Here is a 24,728-nt window from a genome sequence, read left to right as displayed (position 1 = left end):
ATAAAAACCTTAATCAGGGTGAATTGTTTCTTAAATTTGAGTAACCTTACATAAATTTTATAAGTAAACAAAAAACAAGCATTAATTTATTACTAAACAGCAAATGTTTGTAAAATTGGAAAAATATACTTTTAGAAGAGGCTCTTTTCAAGTGGAAAATATATATATATATAAATATAGGTAGTATTATTACTGTATTTTTGTCACTGTCTTCATGGTCCATTAAAAGTATGTAAGCACAGTACGTAAGCTGCAAAATAACGTTTTAATAATTATATAAAATTTTTACCCAAAGTTAATTGTCGAATTAATTGTTTACCTCTTCCCAGAATGTAGCAAATCAAAGCCTTCGTTGATTTCTTCAAATTTTAATTCATGGGTGACAAAGGAATCTAGATCTATCTTCCCTTGTAAATAATCTTCTACAAGCTTTGGTACACTATCTCTGCTCTTCCATCCTAAACAATTATTACAATTGTATCACAACATGTGTCTAAAGCAGTAGAAAATCATAGATATAAAAGTTTTCAAAGATGTCCTGACTAGGGAACAGATATTTTTTTGGGTTTACGTATTTTTAAAAAGCCAATATTGACAATTTTAAGACAAATATTCAGTTTGTTATTATAACAACAAGCACTGAAGAAAGGAGCCAGATTGGTTGAAACAATTCACTATTATTTGTACGAATCAGTTATAAAAAAAAAATTGATATTACTTTAACTATTTGAAAATAAAAAATATTTGGGTTAAGAAGTCCAACAAGAACTTATAAAAATAAACTTTCCCTTCAATCGCCAAGAATGCATATGATACAATTGAATATTATCAAAAAAAGTGCGAAAATTAAAAAAATCTAGGTTGAGACGAGTTGGTGTTTTGGGGACCTGAAGTCACGAGAGTTCAAGTGGTGGAGCACCAGGGTTCTAACGCGAATGTTGTGGGTTCAAATCCCGCTTGTGACACTAATTTTTATCCCAACCACACTTTGTATAAAATTAATTAATCAATTACTTGTAAATAAAAAATTACTTCTGTTAAGAGGACCAACAAAAATATGACATATTACAACTTTCTAGTGATGTTTTATGACACTTTGAAGCAATTTAAAACATTTTTTTAATAACATATTTTAGTATATTATCGTCTTTTTAACATTCATCTAACAATTTGTGATTTGTACATATTAAAAAGTAAAAACATCTTTTTGCAGAAATCTGGCTGCAAACACCGTTAAAAGTTAAAGCTTAATATGCACTGGAATTCTTTGTTCTGACTCTTTGCCTAACAACAGTGTCGCTCCGGAAATCATGTCCCCGTCAAGTTTGAGTCTGAGCCATGGTGAATGAGGCTGCATTCTCAGGGTTGCAGTCGTACTTTACGTAAAAAAGTGCTAACAAAAAACCACCACATTGGTGAATTCGTGGGATATTCAAGGATCTTCTTGACACACTAAGGTTGGAAGATGGAATGGGTTTCCGAAATTTTGAATCTGCTTTCCACATTATAACAAAAGCGAAGAAAAAAAAAAAAATGTGAGAATGGTTGTCCACTCAGTTTGATTCATGTTCGTACTGACATCGAGTAAAGAATCCCATTTAAGACGGGATTCAAAAAATACTAAAACACAACATACCAGGACACGAGAAAATGAATCCCAGATGCAACTCCACGACAGAGTCCGAACAAAGAATCCCTGTGCATACTAGGCTTAAAGAATGGCTCGTAGACGGCTTTGATTCCCCTTGGCTTTTTTTTCACGCTACCTTTGTACACCTTTGACTCTATCATGCAAGTTCATAAGGCCAATACAATATGATTTATACAAGTAGGTCAGTTTTATTACAATTTAGATAGTTTGTCAAAACTGAAAAAAATATGTGAAAAAATAAATGCTTTGATGTAATAAAACTTCATTACTATTACAAAAATGCAATAGAATTGAAACATTAAGCTCAAATTACTGTCAATATTTAACTTATGACAATTAAGGCACGACAATGTGATTGATATTGTTTTTTAAATTAATTTACACCAATGATGTAATAGTTCATGTAATAATTTATTATATATCAGGGGAGGGGGATCAGTTATTTAGAGTATGAATGTATTAAAACACTAAGGCAATAAAATAAGAAAGAAGGTGCTGCTGCTTATAAATTCTGGAAAGGAAAGCTGGACGCAATGGTTTAGGAGGACATAGCCAATCATCACTCATCACTACAAGGGTCCTAGGTTCAAATACAGTGGCCCTGCATTTGAAAGTAATAAACGTAAATACAAATTTTTTTTCACCCTGAAAATACTGGCACCCCGAGGGCATCCTCGATTCCAAGAGCTAAAGAACACCTCTGACAACTTGTAGGAAAAACTTCAAGACCAGTAATTAATTTACACCCTAAATAAATTTCAAGTTTTAAATTTGGCCGATTAAAATCAGTTGATGTGTAAAATCAGTGTTTAGTACATACAAATCGATTTTAAGACCTGATCGTAAATGTTTCAATTTTGAACATTTAAACTAACAAGCCATTCCCAATAAAGAATGAAATTACTTATTATGATTATTATTTTTAATATTTTCTTGTTTTATAGTACATGTTTTACAAAAAATAAATACCTATTTTACCCAAAATAAAATATTTGTTAAATAATTATGTTCATATTTTTTCAGTTTTAAACAGAAAAATCTGCTCCCTAATGATAACTAAAATATCAATAAAAATGTGCAATGTAAGTAGATTTTTTAATCTATTTTTATTAAAACAAGAAAAAAAAACATATTTTTTTCTAAATTATCAAATTATTTTCTGTTTCAAATAAATTTTTAATTACCTCCAAATGCAGATCCCTTCCATGTACGGCCAGTGACAAGTTGAAAAGGTCTTGTTGAAATTTCCTGTCCTGCTGCTGCGACACCGATAATTACAGATGTGCCCCATCCTTTATGACAGGCTTCAAGAGCGCTCCTCTAAAAGCTTAATTAATTAATATCAAATACAGAGCAGACTGATCTGACCTACCATCGTCATGACGTTTCCGACGCATTCAAATGTAAAGTCTAAACCTCCGTCAGTCATGTCAATAAGGACCTCGTGGATCGGTTTATCAAAATCTTTGGGGTTGATACATTCTGTACAACCTAATTTCTTGCCTTAAAAATAATCGTAATAATCCATGTGTATTTAGTAGTCATAATTGACCATATTAATTATTTTAATTAATTATACTTTTTATTTAAGGTCTTTGTTGAGATGAAAAAGTTAGGGTCACAAGCGAGACTTCGATCCACACGGACTTTGAAAATACGACAGAAAGAGTGAAAATTTGAAAGGTTGTAGGTTGAGATGAGGAATTGGTGTCCGAGTGGATCGAAGTCACAATAGCTCAAGCGGTTAGAGCAGTGGCATATTGAGCCGAAGGTCGTTGGTTCGAATCCTTTTCATGACACTAGCTTTTTCATCTCAACCAAGACCTTATATAAAAAGTATATTTAACTAAAATAATTATAACGATAAATTAGTTAAATTTAACAGTATTTTTCACCTGCAGCGAATTTATCTGGGTTTGTGTCAACACCTATGATTCTAGACGCGCCTGCAGCTTTACATCCCATTGCAACAGCAAGACCAACTGCTCCCAAACCCCAGATCGCACAGTTTGAACCACTTTCCACTTTAGCTGTGTTCAAAGCGGCACCGTAACCAGTGGAAACTCCACAACCCAACAAGCAGACTTTATTCATCGCTGCTTTTTCATTAACCTATCAAAAAATTACACTAAAATACAACAGTATAAAAATTTATTTGTTTTTCACCTTTGCAATTGATATTTCTGCGACGACAGTGTACTCTGAGAATGTGGAACAACCCATGAAATGGAAAAGCTGTTTTCCATTACAAGAAAATCTTGAAGTACTGTCAGGCATTAAACCTTTTCCCTTAATATATGTAAAAATTAATTTCATTTATTTTTTTATAAACTAAAATGTATTACAAATACCTGTGTGGTTCGGATTTTGCTGCAAAGGTTTGTTTTTTGAGATTTGCAAAACTTACATTCTTTGCACTGAGGGATGTAAAGTGGAATGACATGGTCACCTAAACAGCAGAAAATCTGTTTTATAAAATGTAAAATTATGAATTAAAAAAAAAAAATTATATTACCAGGCTGAACAGATGTCACACCGTCTCCAACGCTTTCGACAACACCTGCCCCTTCGTGCCCAAGGATGCAGGGAAATAATCCTTCTGGATCGTGTCCATCCAAGGTATAAGCGTCGGTATGACATATGGCGGTGGTTATTATTTGAACCCTGACTTCGCCTGCTTTCGGCGGCGCGACTTCAACAGTTTCAATGCTAAGTGGTTGCTTGGGAGCCCAAGCGACTGCAGCTCTGCATTTAATGGTCTATAAAATATATCATAAATAACCAAAAACTTACTCGAGCTATGAAAGTCGCTTGAAAAATTTAAACAAAATATTTTAAAATTTGATGTAGTAATATGATATATTAAAATTAAATCTTTCAGGGTTTAAGGAGTATTTATTAAGAAAAAAAAGCTATTTTCAAATAAAATTATCAAAATGTCATAAAAAAATTATTATCACCCTTAGTATTAGAAATTTTATCTTTTAGATATTAAATGACCAACAAATCAAATACCTAGATATTTAAGATATCCACCAGTGGATAATAATACGCACTATTTCTAATTTAGTAAAACTTTTAGTTTAATAATGGAATTAATTAATAATTACCTAGGCACTTATTTGTTGGTGGGGATAATATGCAACAAGTAAAATATTTATGTAGTCCACTAGGAGTTGGCCTCTTTACAACCTTGCGAACAATATTGGTCTATTGTGCAATCTTATTATTTAGCGTTAAGCTTAAGAGGCTTTTTATGAGATACCAAAGCTTTATAAAAGCCCATCATATCCTTAAGGCCTTGGCTTTTCCTCTTCGAGGAGTAGGAATCTCAGCCTGCATAGGCCTTCGCACCAACAGACGATTTAGCTGTTTCTTCTTCTTCCTGGCAATGTCTGCTGTTTCTGCTGCGCTGAGTCTAACATGCATCTAAAGTTTGCGATGATGTCATAAGTTTATCAGTTTTGCCGTTAGATTCTGTTATAGTCCTTTTTATGCAATTTTTTTACATGCCTCTATTCTGGAATAAAATCCCATTGAACCAAGCACTGCTAGAATAGTTTATTCTGCAGACTTGAAACGATCAGTTAAAATAATTTTCTTATAGGGGCTTGTTCTAGAGTTTAAAACGTCATCTTGCGTTTCTTTGAGAACACATCTGGAAAGAGTCATTCCTAGCATCCCAACGAGGATCAATAACAATATTGGAAAAAGTGAAAAGTGTTTTGAAAGCTAAGAAGACCATAAGGTCAATAGGAATATCTCTTAAGATTGCTTTCTATCGACCAAAGGACCATTCCACCATTTATTCTCCTTCCAGGCCATTTCTACACATGTATCTGCTACTCCAAAATATGCTGAATGAAAATATGAATCTTCAGTCAGCAGTCCTAATATCATTTTTTCCCTAATACATCCTCGGTTTAGTCGTATTTTGTGTATTTAGGTGATTTTTGACAAAACTGATTGAAATTAGAATTGTTACAATAATTATATCCGTTGCCTTGTTGTGCAGTGTTAAAAAGTGAACTAATGAAAATGACTGAATTGGAAGTGATGTTGGATGCGAGAAAGTCTGTTTCTGAGCGTTATCAACATTCCAAGCTGGCTATGGTGAATCCCATGCTCATACGCCAAGTATCACTATTATATTATTTAAAACTTGTTACTTACTATAGTTGGAAAAAATTAAGTACTTTTATTCATTAAGTTGGTTTATAATTATTTAAAAAACCTCTGGGCTATTAATACACCTTGGATCTCTATCAAGAAAGATTAAATTACATAATTAGAAAAACATTAACATTATTACTTTAGACAATAAATGCAACATAATTTATTTAAATAGGCCAGTTTTGTTATGATTAAGATAGTTAAGGATTTTTTTAAGTAAAACCAGAAAATAAAATTACATGAAAAATATAACAATTGCAGTGTTAAAACCAAAAGTTTCCAACAAAAAGCTAATGAAAATGACTGAATTGGAAGTGAAGTTGGATGCGAGAAAGTCTGTTTCTGGCGTTATCAACATTCCAAGCTGATAATTAAATTACATTAATTAGAAAAACATTAAAATTGTTAATTTTGGCAATAAATACGTCATTTACAAGAATAGGTCAGTTTTGTTACAATTCAGATAGTTAATGATTTTTTTTTGTAAAATTTAAAAAAAAATTAAAAAATGAATTGCTTTGATATAATAAAACTGCATTATCATTACAAAAATGAAATATAATTGAAACATTCAAGTCAAATTACTGTCAGTATTTAAATTATGACAATTGATATGTGTCAATATAATTGATGTCACTTTTTAAATTAATTTACACTAATGTCGTTGTAATAGATCGTGTAATAATTTATCAAATATCGAATTTAAAAAAAACAAAAAAACTATTACCTGACCGGCAGTCGACATCTTTTCTTTCTGAACTCAAACGGTTTGGCCTTGCTCGTACTAATCAAACTTGATAGTAAATTCACCTGTTGCTTTGTATTAAGGAAGAAATTTTTCCAAGGGAAATAGGTTTAAGGAAAACGATCGAATTGGAAGCGATGTTGGATGCGACTATGCGAGGATGTTTGATTCTAAGCGCTATCAACATTCCAAGCCGGTTGAATGTTGAACCCAGTGAACATAGACGTAACTAGAGTGGTCATTTGGTTGCCCCCCCCCTCTGTTTGGTTACCAGAGGCCACAATCCTAGTTCTTCAAGAATTTTTATCATTATAATAATATATACATTTTATGGAATAAATCCAATTTACAAAAATGTTTAAATATATAAAATGCAACAGTATATAAAATATAAGCATGCAAACAAAATTGTGTAAAACAAAAATAACAAAACCAAGGAAAAATTAAAAATTAGCAAAAATTTCAGATATTTATTTATAGATATTATTTATAGATATGTATTTTCAGATACAGTATATATATAAAAAATAAAATAAATGATATAACAAAATTATTGCTTATTGGAATGTAAGTTAATAATTAATAGAGGGAAGCTGTTTAACAAAACTATTAAATGATAATAAAAAAATTCAGTTAGGATAATTTATTGGCCATGTCCATTATTAGATAAAAAGGAGAATTGTGTCCATATTTAGTTGTAGATATTCAATTTAAAAAAAAAATTGAATTAGAAATATCTTATGATTTTTCCTTCTCGAAGGTGGGATAATAGGTCATTATGACCTAAAAAATCATAAATATCATAAAAATCATAAGTTAATCTGTTGAGGTCGAAATATAAGAAAACATTAGAAATATTCTAAAATTAAAATATGTAACTATATACTGAAAATATATGAATATGCTGATCAACCAGTTGAGGTTTATTTTTGAATGTTGGCATGGTTTAAAAGAATCCGATAACATAAAATAACAATGTGCTGTCTGCTATAATAAAAGTTTTACAATAAACTGAAAGCTTGGCACGTCATTGTTTTGATTTCTCTTGGACTATACACCTGGTTTCATCATTCAACTATATACTCAAAGACAAATAAACCAGACACTTGTATTTTGTTGTTTATTTCAAACTATATGTTTTATGAAAGCGACTTTCCTTCATGTGGCAGATTTCAGTTTCCTCATGAATCAGTACACATTTACACACAAATAAAACTATTAGTTTTCAATATTTCATCATTTTTATAATGGATGGTTAATTAATTAATTTTTTTAATGTATGAACAGATATCAAATCGGAATGTTTTATGCATAACTGTTTGCACAGTGAGTAGTATGATCTGAAATTTTTTTATTAAGTGACTATTGTCTGTAACTTTTTTATTATAGAAAAAGAAGTATTTATATAAAAGTATCAATATACTTTGAAACATAAATCCTTACATTATGAGAAGAAACTTTCCTTTATGAGGCAAATTTCAGTTTACACATTTATGGATAAATACAACCATTATTTTTCAATATTTGATCATTTTTGACTGGATGGTTAATTAATTTAATTTTTTTAATGTAGGAACAGATAACCAAATTGGAATTTTTTATGCATAACTGTTTGTACAGTGAGTAGTAGGATCTGAAATATGTTCATTAAATGACTTTATTGTCTGTAACTTTTTTATTATAGAGAAATAAGCATTTATATAAAAGTATCAATATACATTGAAACATAACTCCTTATATTATGAGAAGAAACTTTCCTTTATGGGACAAATTTCAGTTTTGCAGATTTATGAATTTTTTTCATTTTTTGATGAAAGTTTTCATTTTTTGATCATTTTTAGACTTGATTGTTATTTTTTTATTTATTTTTTAATGTATGAACAGTCATCAAATCGGAATGTTTTATGCATAACTCTTTGTATAGTGAATAGAGGATCTGAAATAAATTGATTAAATGACTTTATTGTCTGTAACTGTTTTATTATAAAGAAATAAGCTTGTATATAAAAACTGTGATATACTTCAAAACATAAATCAGCTATGTTAAGAAAAGAAAATGTTCTTTATTGTTTCACTAAATTTCAATTTGTTCACAAGGTTGTATACATTCATAAATAAATGAAATAATTATTTTTCTATTTCCGATAAAATTTAGACTGGAATTGCTATTGGTAATTTTAAAACAAACATCTCACAGTGTTTTATTGCCTTAATGTTTGGAAATGTTTAATACAAGTCTCCCCTAGTAAATTAATGTTTGAAGTTTGCATAAAAAATCACTTAAAATTATTTTCATTCAGTCATTTTATGTTTCAGAAGTTAGTTTTAAGATACATTATATCAAGGCATAATTCATCATCAAAAAGGTAAAAGAAGATTAAAATCCCATTTAACACATAAAACTTTCATCGTCCGATGGTTTTCCTGGAAAATGTTAATTTCTATAATAAAATATTAATTATTCTCAGGGGAATAATATCTGGGTCTCTATTGTTCAAGAATGACTTTCCTAGGTACCATAGCTTTTTCGTAGCTATTGCAGGGCAGTTGCATAGGATATGATGTATTTCTCGGTCTCCTCTGGTTTTTCTTCTTTTGTTTTATTTTAACATTTAACAGTTTTTTTTTGTTTTTTTTTCAATCAAAAGATTAAAATTTAGATTTGTACAAGTTTTTCTGATTTAAAAATATTCAGTGCAGTACATGCATTAATTATGGGTTTATATTATTATTAATTATTCTACTAGTACTAATACTATTAATTATTCTTTTTCTTTTTAATTTGATTTCTTTATAAAACACTGCATGAACAGAAGTTGGAATGTTTTGTAGAGCACATTAACGACCTCTTTGTTCTAGTTGGGAGTAACTTTACAGTTCCACCTCTATTGGTGGTTACAACAAATGATGTGACCTGTACTTGTAGTATGTAACCGTCACCATGAGGTTTTAGTCGACCCTCGTTGAAATTATTATTTTTTTTTTAAACAACAATATAAAAAGTAGATATTTCACAAGTATTGCTAGATTCCCTTTCAAGAATGGGTGGCAAGAAGCAGCAGGCTCAGAGGTCTAAGAATAACACGAAGGTAGAGTGAAAATATGTTTTGAGAAAAATTCAATATTCAATGAGACCGTATTTTTTTCAATATATTATTGCATTTCTGTTTTAAGTTATATTTAAATTTATTTATTTTAAGCACCCTACAAGAAAAAATTTGGATGTTTTGCGATCAAACCATCATCTTTTATAAATATATGGAGTTCTGATAAGTTTTTGAATATATACTATATTTCCATTGTATATATGCAAATTTTTAATTAACAATTGAATTTTTATGTTGTTATGTTTTGCCTAGAAGTGTTGTCATTTTCAGATTGGACTTATGTCGCATTGGAATCATTTCCGGATTTTTATGTCAAATTGGCTTCAGAGGTATTTCAATAAAAAAATGAGGGTTTTGTTTGTTTTTGACTTGTAACAAATTATTATTGATTAACAATTTGGAATTTCATTAAGTAAAAGTTTTTATTGCCAATGTTTAGCATTCTGGCTTTACAAGGCAGCTTCTTTGGACCACTACTTTACCTTATCCCAATATTGTAGGCAGCATTTTTACTCAAATCATCAATGATGTTTCAAACCAACAGTGTAAAATATACCTGGGTATCAATTGATAATATCTCCAACTAAAATTTATACAAGGAAATAGCATATGGTGAACCACTGGCGAAATGCTGAAATTCACCTGACTGAACAAAACAGTTCAGCTATGTGAAATGGTTAACGATTTCTTTTAAAGGCCTATGCTTGTAGTTTTTATAGAAGACAAAAACCTTTTAAAATCTTCAAAAATATAATGAAATGATTTATTTTGTGAGATATCTCCTTGAGGTCTGTGGGCCGATAAATGTATATGCCTGGTCTTCATTCTTGCTATTTGATTGCCGTTTCACTATTTGCTATATTTGGTGAAAAAATAACACAGAACAAGCACTGGTAAAATGTTGAAATCTGACAGAAACCATGAGGCAGACTAGGATGATCGTAAACGACTAAACTGTAGTTAAATATTTTGTCCATTTATACACAAGGTGGTTGTTTTTGTGTTTTTTCTTAGTGACCTTGATCATCCTGGTTTGCCAATTTTTGCTGTTTGAAGTCAGTGGCACTACCAAGGGATGTTAGACCAAACCGAAGAAAAATTGGGATAAGAGTCCAACATGACTCAAATTTCTTGTTTATTTTAGCCTTCTAGCAGTGGGAGGTCTGCTGAACACATTACAAACATACCTGCAACGCCTGGCTTTTCCAGTTTTAAGACGAACCAAACTTTGAAATATGCGGGAACCCTTCCTGACGTCATTGATCCCAGTATGGATCCAAGTTTTCAGATGGTGTTTAAAAAGATGAACAAAAAGGATGCCACTACACGTCATAAAGTAAGAAATGGGAAATTATTCGAGTTATGTCTGAATGATTTATTGTTTATTATAAAAATTTTAGGCTCTGCTAGAATTTATTGCATTGTGTAAGGCAAGTGAAACGGACATTGTCACAAATGCTCTTCCATCATGGGTTCGCATATACTCCAGCTTGGTTGTTGATGTAGAGCATAGAATAAGAGAAGCAGCTCAACACGCTCATAGGGCCATTGTTTCTAAAGTCGGCCGAAATTTGGCACCCTTTATAAAACAGGTCGCCCCACTATGGTTCATATCGCAATACGACACCCATGCTCCTGCAGCATCAGCCGCATCTCTTGCATTCAAGGTTCGTATTTAACTTTAACTTCGTTTTATTCTGTGTACTATTTTTCTTTGTTATATAGGAAGCATTTCCTCCGCATAAAATTGTGGATGTAATTACATTCTGCCAAAATGAAATTTTGCAGTACATTTCGGAAAATCTTTTATCACAAGCTCCAATCATATATGGAAAAACAGAGTTAGTTGATAAAAAAACTCATTGTAATTTAATTTTTTTAAAATTATATATTGAATCTGGTTTTCAGAAATAAACAGTTAGAAGAGATGGAAGCCAAATATGCCAGGATAGTGGTTTGTTGTTTGAATGGATATGCTCTTTTCTTGACAAAGATACCCAGCGATCGATTTGATTCGATTAAAGAAATGAACGATAAAATTATTTCAAATGCTAACTTTTGGAAGTTTTCCAAATATAAGGCCGGATCGGTAATTTCAAACCATGAAATAAATAATGAAAAATGATTCACTTGACATATATTACAGGTGAGGGCTGCTTGGTTCTCCTTGTTGTCTACAATGTGTCAACACGCCCCGCACTTTCTAGAAAGTGAACAAAAAAGGGCAATTAACAGTACGCTCATACATATCAACGATTATGACCCAGTTGTTTTACCTGCTGCATGGGAAGCATCCTTGCAAATTATTACCAATTTTCAAGTAAAAATGCATGATTATTTAATCTTTGGACTTATTAATTTAAAAGTACTTTTCTTTTTAAGGATTGTTGGCAGCATATTAACATGGAAAAATTTCTTCTACCGAAGTTAGTGAATATTTTTAGCCATGGAGGACAAGGCAATGCATCTTTTATTTGCCCTAATGTACTCCCACTTCTAAGTCGCATTCCTGATTCAATAATAAACAACAAACAAGAATTTTATGTCAAGATTTTCTCTAGTTTTATAACAGGGTAAGTCATTCAATAATTTGATAAAAAATAGCTGTAGTATTAAAATAGTTTACTTATTTGTATAGGTTTAAGCAGCAGAGTGTTGCACAAAGTCATACTGAAAGTGAGGCTATCGCGACATCTTTCAACGAGTGTATTCGTTACATTATTCTGCAACATATTGAAGAATTAGACTTTTGTCTTGCCTTAACCGAAAATGTAAGAAGACTGATTTTCTTCAGACTGGGATTTTATAAAAATAAGTATTTTACTCTAGATTTTAAAAGCGGTTGCTACCACCATGGTTGACCCGTTGTACCGACATCTAATAACGTCGCTTTATACATCGTTAACTCAAACATTGCTACACTGGAAGAAAAACGAAGCAACGAATGAAAATTATAAAGAGCTGGGAGAATATTTCTGGAAGGAAATGACCAAATTGTGTATTGATAGCATCGACAATAACATTCATGACAAAACGATTCTTAACTTTGTTTATAATTGCCAGTACAACTTGTTTGTTATATTGAATGAACCGTGCGCAAAGAAAAAAAAGAAAATGAAGGTTTGTTGATTTTGTTTGAAATGAGACAATTTTAAAAGAATTTGTACATTTTAGGTCCAATTTGTAACAGATGTTGATAGCAAGGAAGTTTCGAAGAGACCAGAAGCTGAAACGACTACAGTTCTTAATGATTCAAATCAAACAGAAATAAAGAGAAATGTATCATTACTGATTGACAAGCTTGGAAAGAAATATTTCAACTCAGTTTTGGATGACACTAATAACGACTTCAAATTAACAACTATAGAACATCTTTGGAATATTTCTAAAGTTCTGCCTAACGATCAAATGGAAATACTAATTCAGAGTGCCGGTCAAGATATATCTGACATATTAACTGGCTGGCTTATGAATCACAATATTTCCACAGTTTATTTGGTAGGTTTTATTTTTAACTCGATCGATTTTATTGGGACAGAAGAGAAGAAATCTTCAGTGCTAGCCGAATTATTGAAGGTAGGAATTATTTTAATAAAGTAATTATAGTAAAATGCAATATAATGATGTCATTTAATGTTTTTAGAGTCGACCCGATGAAACATTGTATGAAGCGATTAAAATGGCTATTTATGATTTAAGTACAAAACCAGGATTAAGCAGGTGGCTCAAGTCAGACTCTGTAAAAGCAGAAGTTTGCGATGTGGGAAATATAACAAAAGAAAATTCCCAGATTTTGGAATATTACCTCATGACTAACAAAAATGGCGGTGAGCACAAAACAATTTTTTGACCATTTAGCATATGGGCTTATTTACTCTCTATTTTTAACTTGCTAAGGTAAAGTTAAAAAAAAATATATATAAAAAACCAGGAGATAAAATTCATATTTATTCAACATTTGTCTGGACCATCTTGATAATTATATTATCAATTTAACAGAGGTCAGCCACAACTCTAATAATGAACTTATTCACAAAATGCACTTACTCAAGTCGACATTCGTCCATTTCCTTTCTACTGTTCCTGGTCTCTGGCTTATGGACTCTCTTGGTCTCGGGCAGAGTTGGGCAAATTCCAATCTCAAATTTGATTAATGATTAATTTAATTAAATCTAATCATTAATCATTAGTCAAATTTGAGATTGATTTAACTAATGATAAATCATTAACATTTAACATTTGGGGACCGCGGTAGCCGAGTGGTTAGCATGAGAGACTCTCACGCCGCGGTCGTGGGTTCGATTCCCACCGTCGCCTCTGGCCCTTTTTTCCCGATAACCCCCAATTTGAACACACAAGAATTCGTACTATGGCTAATATGCAAGATCATAAGGCAAAAAAAAAAAAAAAAATAACATTTAATGCCAAAATTTACAGTTAGAAGATCAAGGATTGGCTTGAAATCCGAAGAAGGCTCGTATTGTGATATGAATAATATTTAGTCGTGCATTGTATGACGAATAAAGTATTATTCTATCATAATTAAAACATAAGTCAAATCAGAATCCTTACTCTCCGCTAAACATTATTCCTTAGTATTATTATTATTATTAAAATATCAAACTATTAAGGGTTTATCTAGGAAAACCATTTATATTTAATCATGATTAACTATATAGATCGTAAATATTTAACAAATGTATCTAGCCTTTACGTGGCGAATATTGTACTTTTTTGTTGTCAAAAATTATATGAGTAAAAGCGTGGTGCGGCATCGTTATTTAAATAATTATGTTGAATGACAATTTAATTAATCAATAAATTAATCATTTAATCACACATTGGAATAATGGTTAATTGGATTAATCATTAATCAAAAGTTCGATTAATGTTTAACTTTTTAATCGTGAATAGTTTGGCAATTAATTAATTGTTAATTGTGATTAAAAAAATTAATCGATTATGCCCAACTCTGGTCTCGCGGCTCTCCTGGTCAGTTAACTTGGCTCTTCTTTGCCCTCTACTCGGGTCCCGACGCTCCTCGCTATGAGATTCTCCCTCATTAGATGACTTTTTGATGCTTTCTGCCTTTTATGCAGGTCTAGACTTCCTGGCCTCAGGACTTTCCTCATTAATTGACTCTATTAAACTCTTCCTGCCCTTTACTTGGTTCTCAACTCTTCACAGTCTCTTCTTTCCTTGCCTCGGGGCTCTCCTCATCAGTTAACTCTATTTGATTCTTGTCTGCCCTTTGCTCGGATCTCGACTCTCCTTACCTCAGGATTCTCTCATCAGTCAACTTGATTAATTTCTCCCCTCAAGTACGTTTTGTGACTACTGAATGGTTTGATTTTCCAATTTTCCCTTTTATGTCCAAAAGAAGGGTGAAAGGGGCGAAAAAAAATTTCTAAGGCTTTGCTGGTCATGACCCCTGCTGTTCGAATATACATGCAACACCCTGCAATTCATTGGAGCTACTGTCATGTTGCCCCTTGCCCTATCGTCAATAGTCCTGTAAGGTCACAAACACCATCTGGTTAACACAAGTCTAAATTTATCGCAACCCATCCCTAACCATCGTAACCCCTAACTTTATCTGTATGTGTTGTATGAGAACTTTCCCTTAATAAATAACTCAATCTTTTTTCTTGTTTACACCATCCAAGTTTTTTGGAAAAATTCCTTTGGTTCCTACTAGGTTGGCAAGCTGTCACAGCCTAGCATAAATAGTACATTTATTTATAAACTATCGCCTACATTAATTCTAACTTAATGGCTTTAACTTCTTATTACTCATCATTAGCATAAATGTGTGGTGATTAGTGACCTTTAATCGATAATTATTCAGAAATCGTGAGATGCAGTCTGGTGTTTTTTGTTTGTCTGTTTGATGAGAGAAGGGGTAGGGTCTGATTTGATTATGCTGAATGTGTTTGTGTCAGTGTTAATTTTGTTAATTTTTTCCCTGTACTCTTTTTTGCTGATTGCTACTGTTTGTTTTGTTTTATCAGCAGAAAGAATGAGTATGACAGGATTATTTTTGAGAAAATTTTTGGTTTTGGTATATGTTTGTTGAGATATGTTGTGTTGATTTGTAGTGAGGTGTTGTAGGTGATTTGCTATTGTGTTAATGCATTTTGATCGTGTTATGTATTTTTCTTCCTCTGTTTTTGTGGATTTTTGGATTGCATAGTCTACATCCGTAATTAATTTAGCTGTTCGAAAATCTGTTTTGTTGTAAGGAATGGAATGTTTGGGACCAAGTGATAGGAAGTTCTGGACTTCTGGAGGAATGTTAGTTTTTGTTAGGTTTAGGAACCATTTATTTGTGTTAACAGGTGTTTGTTGATTAAGTTATTGAATTTTTTTGAAGTGTTTGTTTTTAATTTGGTCAAAGTGGACATTGTATATATCTTTGTGATGGGTGTAAAATTTTTTAAAAATTATTATTTATGTATGTTGTTAATTCACCAGACCGCATCTCACGATTTCTGAATAATTATTAACATACATTTTTATTATTTTTAGAGTTCATTTTGGGCAATGACACAGTATCGTCATTATTTGATATACTAACAGAAATGTTGAAGACTGGAACTATCTCCCTTGAAAATGTCAATACAATTTTGAATCCATTGTTCAATTCAAGAAATAAAAAAAATCTGGAACAGTTCAGCGAGAAAATTCTTCATATCCTTGAATTGTTGTTCTGGGTGATAGTGACAACGAAGAATTACAATAATGGTCAAGTGTGGTTAACTGGTGTCATGCTGTTTTCTACTTTACCAAATATGGAAAAACCATTTACAGACCATATTTATAATTGTGCTAAAATTGTTGCAGAATATTTAAATGAATTGTAAGTTTTTTCATTGAATTAATATCAAATCTGAAGTATGTCTTGGTTATGTAAATTTTTTTAGGAACAATGAAGAAGAAGTCGATGTAAACGGTGCTGTAAAAACATCATTTATGCTTTTAAACGCAGTTGTCCAGGGTGATAAAGAAGTCATGAATTTAAAAGGGGCTAATATATGCAAATTATTTTTGACAACTATACTTACCGAGTCAACAGAAAAGTGGCAATCCGAAGTTGAAAACATTAGTTTCACCGTTGAGTTTTTAGACGGGTTATTGCCTTACGACGAGAAAAATTTGAAAAACGGTCTGTACATCGAAAAAGGAAAATGGGATCCTTTTTGCAAAGTTAACTTCCTGTCATACGTCTGGTCGCTGCTCTATTGTCTCAAATACCTGACAATTTTGATGGACGCCCAGTATGGAGAAGAAAATACAGACGACGAACAAGTATTCGAGCATTTGCACATTCAGCTGAACAGCGAGCAGTACAGTGAATTGGTTCAACACTTGCTGGACATGTGCCACGGACTACGTCTGTGCAACACAATAATTGATAACTTTGTCAATGTAAGTTGTTTTTATTATTTACTTAAAATATCTTAATTATATATAACACATTCAATGTAAGCTAATATTTCCAACTAAAATTTATACAAGGAAATAGCATATGGTGAAAGAAATTATGTGTGGCCCCCCTGGTACGTATTTTTACATAGAACAATTCACACGAATCAATCTCTGTTCACATATCGAACCGTATGATGGCCCAAAAACCTTGGAAAATAAGACACAAAATCATTTTAAAGTATTACAAAGATTGACATGTTTTAACATTACAGGGACAAAGCCTGTGGTACTGAGGTTGCCAAATAGCATACATACATTAATAATAATAATAATAATAATGCTTTATTGAACTTGAGAAAGGAAAAAAGACAATTTTGATTTCAAAGCATTTAAGGACATGGATCTTGGAGAGGTCGTTGATTAAACAATCAGAAACGAAAAAATACACAATAAAATAAGATAAAAGTTATAGCCTAGGCAATAAAATGAANTTCAAAGAGTTTGATATTTCTTTTTAAGCCAGTTGCACTATCCGATAGGATAACTATATCGTCATCATACATTAATATTTTAATTGTCGTATTACCTATACAAATTCTACATTCCAGGACATTTGGGCGGTCATGTAAAAAGAGAGTGAATAAGATTGGCCTCAACTGGCAATCCTGACGCACACCACAATGCACTTTAAAAAACTCTGAAATACCCTCCTTATCTCGCATACTTGCAAAAGTCACAGAGAATAAGGATTTTAAAGTGTTGACTTCTTTGAGGAAAATCCTAAGTCAATGAATTTTAAAAATTATCCCCGACAAACTACACCATACATTAAAACAATTTGTAAAAAAATATCCTGGATTCTTACGAGTTTCACTTTCAGATCCACAGCCAAAGAGAATTGGTTGAGGCTGGGTCATAATCTAGAAATTCTGTTTTTCAATCTCCTGGGTGGTAAATAAAAAAAATCTCTGCCATGACCTGTAGGAAAAGTAGTAATGGAAAACATTAGAAACATTATTTCAAAATATGAAAATAAACTTACATTTCTCAAATTAATTACTATTGCAATGGGATGTTTTATGCTTTATAATTAATAATGAATATCCCAAGCCAAATGCTAAGGCTTTACTGAAAAAGAAACAAAGATATGTGAAGCGTCTGCCACCTTAAAGCTCAAGACATTTAAAAAGCTGAGTCATTACAATGACCCGCCTGCTGGTTCGTCCCACTGGTTGGGAAGGTGGCTGTGAAGACAGAACTACAAGCAATTGCCATATTCTGATGATTAACTAGAACAAGACGCAAATTATTTGATGGTTTAACTTAAAATATTCTTTAACAATTTATTCAGTTTAATATATAATGTAATAAATGTACTTGTTTGTATGTCATCCAGAAGCTAACGTCCTTAGATATTAATAAAAAAAAAAATCTACTTCATATTTTACTTCTAGACTTGTATTTATAGCAGTAGTTTAAAGGAGCTAGGACAGAACTGTAGAAACTCAATCTTATTCATTTTAGTAAGTTTTTGTATGTCAGGAATTTTGCTTAACAAAATCTCTAGCTAACAATTGTTAAAAGCAAACCTTTCTTCCTTAGATAAGGGTGGTGTTAAATTTCTCCGTGCGGTCTGTGGGGTTATGTACCTGTAATTTGGTCATTACAGTTCATTTTGGTCTATCCTTGCAAGATTGTCTGGCGTGCTTCAGTATTTCATCCATGCCATTTTCAATCATAAGTATCAATTGAAATTGAAATGAAATATATGAACAACTAGTACTTTTTGGCTATGACCGAGATCTTTATACAAACACTAATTTCTCCTGCCAATAAACTAAGTAAATAACTACAATTAATTAAGGTTTTTAGTTGAGATAAAATGGCAAAAAGGAGGGAAGATTCAAAAGGTGGGGTTGAGATAGGAAGTTGATGTCCGAGGGGATCGAGGTCACGATAGCTCAAGTGGTAGAGCAGTGGCGTATCAAGCCGAAGATCGTGGGTTCGAATCCCGCTCGTGCCATTGACTTTTTTATCTCAACTAAAAACCTTAATTAATTGTAGTATATTAATTGGTCAAGTGGACCACGAAATTAGTGAATCTAAGTAAATAAGTAAAAAGCTGGCCAAGGCTAAAGCAACATTAAACACTGTCTAATTTTTTTAAAACGAATGACCAACTACAAAGCTGTGGCTAATATTATGTAGTATTTTCAAACTTTTTTGTGGTTGCTGCAGCATGAATGATTTGTACCAACACTGATTTTTTAGTTGTAGGTGAGTCGATACCTTTTCGCCAACTTTCTAACCATCAAATGTTGTATTTGAGTCTCACTGAGTCTTGTTTGACAATATAAGTTTGAAATTTTTGCTCACACACTAATTTATTCTGCCAATAAACTATATAATATAAGAAATTGGCCATAGTTAAAAAAAAATTAATTAATTGTTTACAAACTGTTTTCTGTTCAAACAGACTAAGCAGTGTCATCAAGCACACAGTCATTTTATTGAATTAAAACCCGGATTAAAAGAATTGGTTCAAAGGCTGCAGGAAGAACAACAAAAAGCGTTGATAGAATTATGCGAAGAACGGTTAGTTGTTAATTCATTTTCCCTTATGATTACCTTTAATACGCTAACCAATTCCTTTTGCTACCAGGTGTAAAAACGGAGGATCTCTTTGGAGTCGGACGCTCAAGTTTGTAAAGGAAGAGTTTTTGGAAATATCTGTAAATATATATTTAAAAAAGAAGTTTTATTGAATATTTTACTTGTTGATAGATAGTTTATTTATTTTTTTAAAGTGTGCAGAGGAAGAGATTGAAAAGACAAGTTTGGACGACCTCACATCTTATAGTTTGTATTTGCTTAGAAAGCGAGCTGAATGCAATCAAACCGACACGGAAGAATTAACTTCAGGGCTTGAACTTGTTATTACAACATATAAAAATAATTTTCTTAAAAAGTACGTTTAGTAAAATTTGTATTATTTGTTGTATTTATAAAATTCAAATCTTTAGGCAACTAAGTGAACTTGATGGAAGTCAATTGTGCCTTTATTCTGAGATCGTTTGGTTTTTATGTACCATAATCAAACACGCTCCTCAAGTCGTTAACGACAGGGCTGAAACTTGGGATTTCATTTTGATCTCTTTAGCCACCTGGATTGAAAGTATAAACACCACACAGACTCATGAATATAGTAAAGAGGTAAATAATTCTTTAAACATTATTTTTTTTCTTTAATAAAATTACTAAATTTATACTTTGTTAGTTTGTGCGTTACGTCACTGCAGTATGTGATTTGCACCGAGAATTTGTAATTCATTTGGTCGAAGCAAAGAATGAAAAAGTGTTAGATGAATGGCAAGAAATTTTTGCCAGTGATTCATACGGATACGTAGGAAAAATCTGGAAACACTTTAGCGGTAATGCTAAAATTTTAAATCTTGTCACATCAATTACGAATGTTTTTATTTTTTAGAAAAAACACTGAATTCAAATTTCGATCATGTAAGTCTTAAATATCTCACAACATTGAGTAAAATGATTTGCTTCATTTGCCACTCGGATACGCACAAGATCCCTTGTGAGAAATTTTGGACGGATGAGAACAACGTAATTACGTGGCTTCAATACGGAGCTGACTGTATTACTTCACCTTATATTCCTGTTCAGATCACTTGTTATTGTATTATAACAAAGTATGGATATTTGTATATAAAAAAACTATTTAATATGTAATATGTTTATTACATTACAGCATAATTCCTACACTTGTTAAACTTGACAGTTCATACGATGAAAGAACGTTAAACAAGCTCTCCTGTCAAAAGTTACTCATAAAGCTCACAGAAACGCACAGCGTTGTTACGACTCTTTTTCAGGATTACAGGTATTTGTTAAATAAAGATTTCAACTAAGTAAACATTCACTGAGACATTCTTTTAGTTTTACGGTGAGCTGTTCAGTATCCCCTTGTTCAGACAGCTTCACTTACACATGGGGATATCTTCTTATGTGGTCTTTAGTTTTAAAATTATGCCAAGGAGGAGATTCTCAAACACGTTATGTTTATACACTTTGGATAAGGTAATTATATTTATTATTTATTAAAAAAAATATTATAAGGCATTTTCTTCTTCAGAGAGAAAGAATTGTTTGGGCATTTTATGGAAAGTATTGTCAGATTAATGCCAGAGTCAGTTTTACTCAACATCAATTTTAGCAAAAAGCAAGAGCTATTCACAACTCCACCTGCATTAACGTTCGGTGAGTATTTAACCATATTTTCAAATAATTAAAGATAAGACTAAAATTATACAATTTCAATACATCTGTTTCTTTGACAATTTGGCTCTCGACCATACTAAAAGGTGGCCATTCACGATCACTCCTAGCAGTCCAAATAGAGCGACCCCGTTCCAAAAACCACGTCAATGGCAAAACTGAACTGGCATGCCCAGCTGTGTCGAATATTCGACCGGTCCAAACTCGACCACTCCAAATATATTTTTTTTCCCGTGGCCGCTTCGTCTCCAAAAGGGGAATAATTGGCGCCACACAGTTTTTATTTTATTTTCTTCCTTTAGGCAAACAGTGAAACCCTCGGGGTGAAATAACAAAATAACAAATCAAAAATATAAAAAATAAATAAATAAAAAAAAACAACAACAACAAGAAAATAAAATATTAATGTCCTCTGTATTAAGAATAAGATGTAAAAAAAAGAAGAAGTAAAACAAGTCTCTTCACAATTAAAAAAAAAAAAAAAAAAAAAAAAAAAACTGTCCAGAAACCAATCTTATAACTTAAAAGCTCGAACCTCGTGTACGTCCTTTTTCTCGTTGTTCCAGAATAGTTCTCCCCTCGCACACGCAAACCCTCCACTCCACGACGATGGGAAAAGTCCCAAAAATAATAAAATAATACACTGTCACGTTTTATTTTTTTGCCTCGCTCGTCCACACCGTCCAGTCTCAGCTCAAGGCCTCCTTGTTCACTCCCGTCGGACCCCACTCCTCACCAGCGTCCCCGCTGAGCCTATCCTATGAATCTTTAGCTATGAGTTCAAAAAATTGAGAACTTAAAAAAAAACTTGGGGTCCTGGGTGTGACTTGAAACTTGTGAACTTAAAAAAAAAAAAAAAAAGGTATCTCATGGTAATGAGATTTTACCATTGCAGCTGAATTTACACTGTAAAAATGTTACCGGTTCCTCTTCCAGTAGGGATTTGACACAGAATGTACAATATAAATATAATATAAAAGTCGAGAGGTTTCAAGTTTTTAAGCAGCGTTAGGGTTGGTCAGTTGAAGTTCTTCAAGTCAGGACACACTAGAACACTCGATTCCCAACTTTAAACAAATATATTTGAAGCACTGCTAAAGCTCAGTCCCATGGGTTTCATTCTGTGGAAAAAAGGTTGTAATTTAATATTAAAAAGTGCTTTTTTTGGTCCGAAACAGCCGTTACATTCTTAAACCCACTACTTATCATTGTGAAATGCAAGAGTGGTAATGGCAAGAATATCTATAATCTTTAGTTATTAAACTTTATTTTAGATTTCATATAAAACACTAAAAATGTGTATTCTCGCTTTTATAGATTGCTGTACGAGTGAAACTCTCAGCAACTTTTGCTGCTGGCTTTACTGCGAGCTTCTCCGTACTTTGCCAGCTGTCGTCAGACAGTGGGGCGCCGAGGCAGAGCCGAAATTCTTATCATTTATCGATAAACTTACGACGATGTACGTTTCGCCGATATTATGCAGCGAGGAAATGAAAGCTGTTAAAGAACAACAAAAAGCTTTTGAAAATTTAAAGGTAATACCACCGTATTGTATCGTCGGTATTTAAACTCATCTGAGTGACTTCAGAGGACAAATCTCTTTGGACAGCAACAGATAGAAAACTTTCTTATCAATTTGTTCATTCTATTCACTGAACATTTGGGGGCAACTAGGCTATGAAGAAAAAAATTCTACTGATTTGCCTATCCTCCACTTCTCATCATAATCTGAATAGTCCAGTTTTATATAAACCTAGAACTAATGCCAAAACCATTAACACCTAATGAATTATCCCATGTCATCCATCTACCATTTAAAAATCTGTAGTTTTTCTTAACTACGTGTACAATTCTGTCTTTAGGTTCTGCCATTATCTCAAAATTTATTTGGTCTATTACAACAATTTTTGTTTTATTTTTCTTAGTATACTATGAATGTAGCTGAGTTTAAAAAAAAAAAAAAGCGAATCATTAAGTTTTGGTAACATCTTAAAGTTGAGACAAAATCTTACCTTTGTGTAACGTAAAATGCTCCGAACCATCATCAATGCTCCTTTCTGTGTATCCAATCTTAGTATTCATAAATATGACAATATTCAGTATGTCCTCAAAGTAATTATAAACTGTTTTAAGAAGTCTTTTTATATAAGATTTTGGTTGAAATGAAAAGTGTCATGAGCGGGATTCGAATCCACGATTTTCGGCTCAATAGCCACTTGAGCTATCGTGACTTTGATCCACTGAAGAATGGCAAAAAGGAGGGAAAATTGGAAAGGTGGGTTGAGATGGAATGGATCGAAGTCACAGCTTAATTGGTTGGAGCAGCAGCGTATTTAGCCGAAGGTCGTGGGTTCGAATCTCACTCATGACACTGACTTTTTTATCTCAACCAATACTTTACATAAAAATTAATTAATTGAAAGAAGTAATTTGGTCAATCAGGCCACTAAATATGTTTTAAGAAGTTTAAAAACAATTATTCTGTCAGAAAAGCCATTGTATTTAAATAGTTGTATGTAAATTCATAGGTTCAGATTTTCCCATCAGCGAAAGAAGTTGTTGCCGTATATACTGTTGAAGAGTCTGCTATGGAACTTGTTATAAAATTGGCATCAAACCATCCTTTAAGTCCTCCAAAAGTGGATATTCCAAAGGGCCTTACTGCCTCCAGCCAGACCAAATTCATAATGCAACTTTCGATATTTCTCACTCATCAGGTATCAAATAAACAAATCAAAACGAATACAAAAGTTTAATTTATATTTTTTATCCGCAGAACGGTTCAATTTGGGATGGGCTGATGTTATGGAAAAGTAATTTGGATAAAAAATTCGACGGCATCGAGGAATGTTATATTTGTTTTTCAATTTTACACAACACCACCCAACAGCTTCCAAAACTAAGCTGCCAGACGTGCAAAAAGAAATTCCATTCGTTCTGCTTGGTATGTACTCTTATCAAATTTAAACAATATTTTTCAGTTTCAATAATCCATTATTTATTTTTTTTCTCCAGTACAAATGGTTCACAACAAGCAACAAATCAACTTGTCCCATTTGCAGAAATCATTTTTAAAACCGCCAAATGGGTATAAATTAAAATTGAATTGTTATTTGTACATATGTTTGTATTAATATTATTTCAAGGCTAGTGTAATATTAAAAAATATCTTTTGTAAATAACAGCAATATAATTTTTTTTTGTTAAGCAATTCTTTTTAAAAATATCCCTTTTACATAAAACTCAAATGTACAAGAACTATCACAGTTGAGAATTTATTTATATTAAATTATTTTTTGTTTTGGGGAGGAGAAAACAAAAATATTTCATA

The 24,728-nt window shown here is 32.1% G+C and overlaps 2 protein-coding genes across 2 annotated transcripts; one reads left to right on the top strand and one right to left on the bottom strand.

Annotated features, from left to right (window-relative positions):
* Positions 1-12: 12 nt before the first annotated feature.
* LOC106665551 (alcohol dehydrogenase class-3) lies at positions 13-6,795 on the bottom strand. Its single transcript, XM_014392041.2, has 9 exons — positions 6,552-6,795; positions 4,167-4,410; positions 4,003-4,100; positions 3,818-3,940; positions 3,547-3,763; positions 3,024-3,154; positions 2,836-2,971; positions 320-458; positions 13-250 (listed from the first exon to the last, which is right to left on the bottom strand). Exons 1-9 carry the CDS (start codon positions 6,567-6,569, stop codon positions 223-225), a joined length of 1,134 nt encoding a protein of 377 aa, XP_014247527.1. The 5' UTR covers positions 6,570-6,795; the 3' UTR covers positions 13-222.
* Positions 6,796-9,483: 2,688 nt separating this feature from the next.
* LOC106665501 (E3 ubiquitin-protein ligase listerin) lies at positions 9,484-24,718 on the top strand. Its single transcript, XM_014391952.2, has 26 exons — positions 9,484-9,658; positions 10,821-11,012; positions 11,077-11,343; positions 11,402-11,517; positions 11,585-11,765; positions 11,823-11,996; positions 12,059-12,249; positions 12,315-12,447; positions 12,506-12,796; positions 12,851-13,252; positions 13,320-13,503; positions 16,205-16,535; positions 16,600-17,104; positions 19,581-19,699; positions 19,767-19,836; positions 19,912-20,072; positions 20,128-20,317; positions 20,382-20,535; positions 20,592-20,811; positions 20,871-21,002; positions 21,059-21,199; positions 21,255-21,379; positions 22,715-22,932; positions 23,926-24,114; positions 24,174-24,341; positions 24,413-24,718. Exons 1-26 carry the CDS (start codon positions 9,611-9,613, stop codon positions 24,470-24,472), a joined length of 4,962 nt encoding a protein of 1,653 aa, XP_014247438.1. The 5' UTR covers positions 9,484-9,610; the 3' UTR covers positions 24,473-24,718.
* The last annotated feature ends 10 nt before the right edge of the window (positions 24,719-24,728 follow it).

The sequence above is a fragment of the Cimex lectularius genome, unplaced genomic scaffold (genome assembly GCF_000648675.2).
Source record: "Cimex lectularius strain Harlan isolate CLEC.00 unplaced genomic scaffold, Clec_2.1 scaffold102, whole genome shotgun sequence".
NCBI classification, from domain to species: domain Eukaryota; kingdom Metazoa; phylum Arthropoda; class Insecta; order Hemiptera; family Cimicidae; genus Cimex; species Cimex lectularius.
The sequence above is the reverse complement of the archived record's forward strand: the minus strand, read 5'-3'. Positions and strand labels throughout refer to the sequence as shown.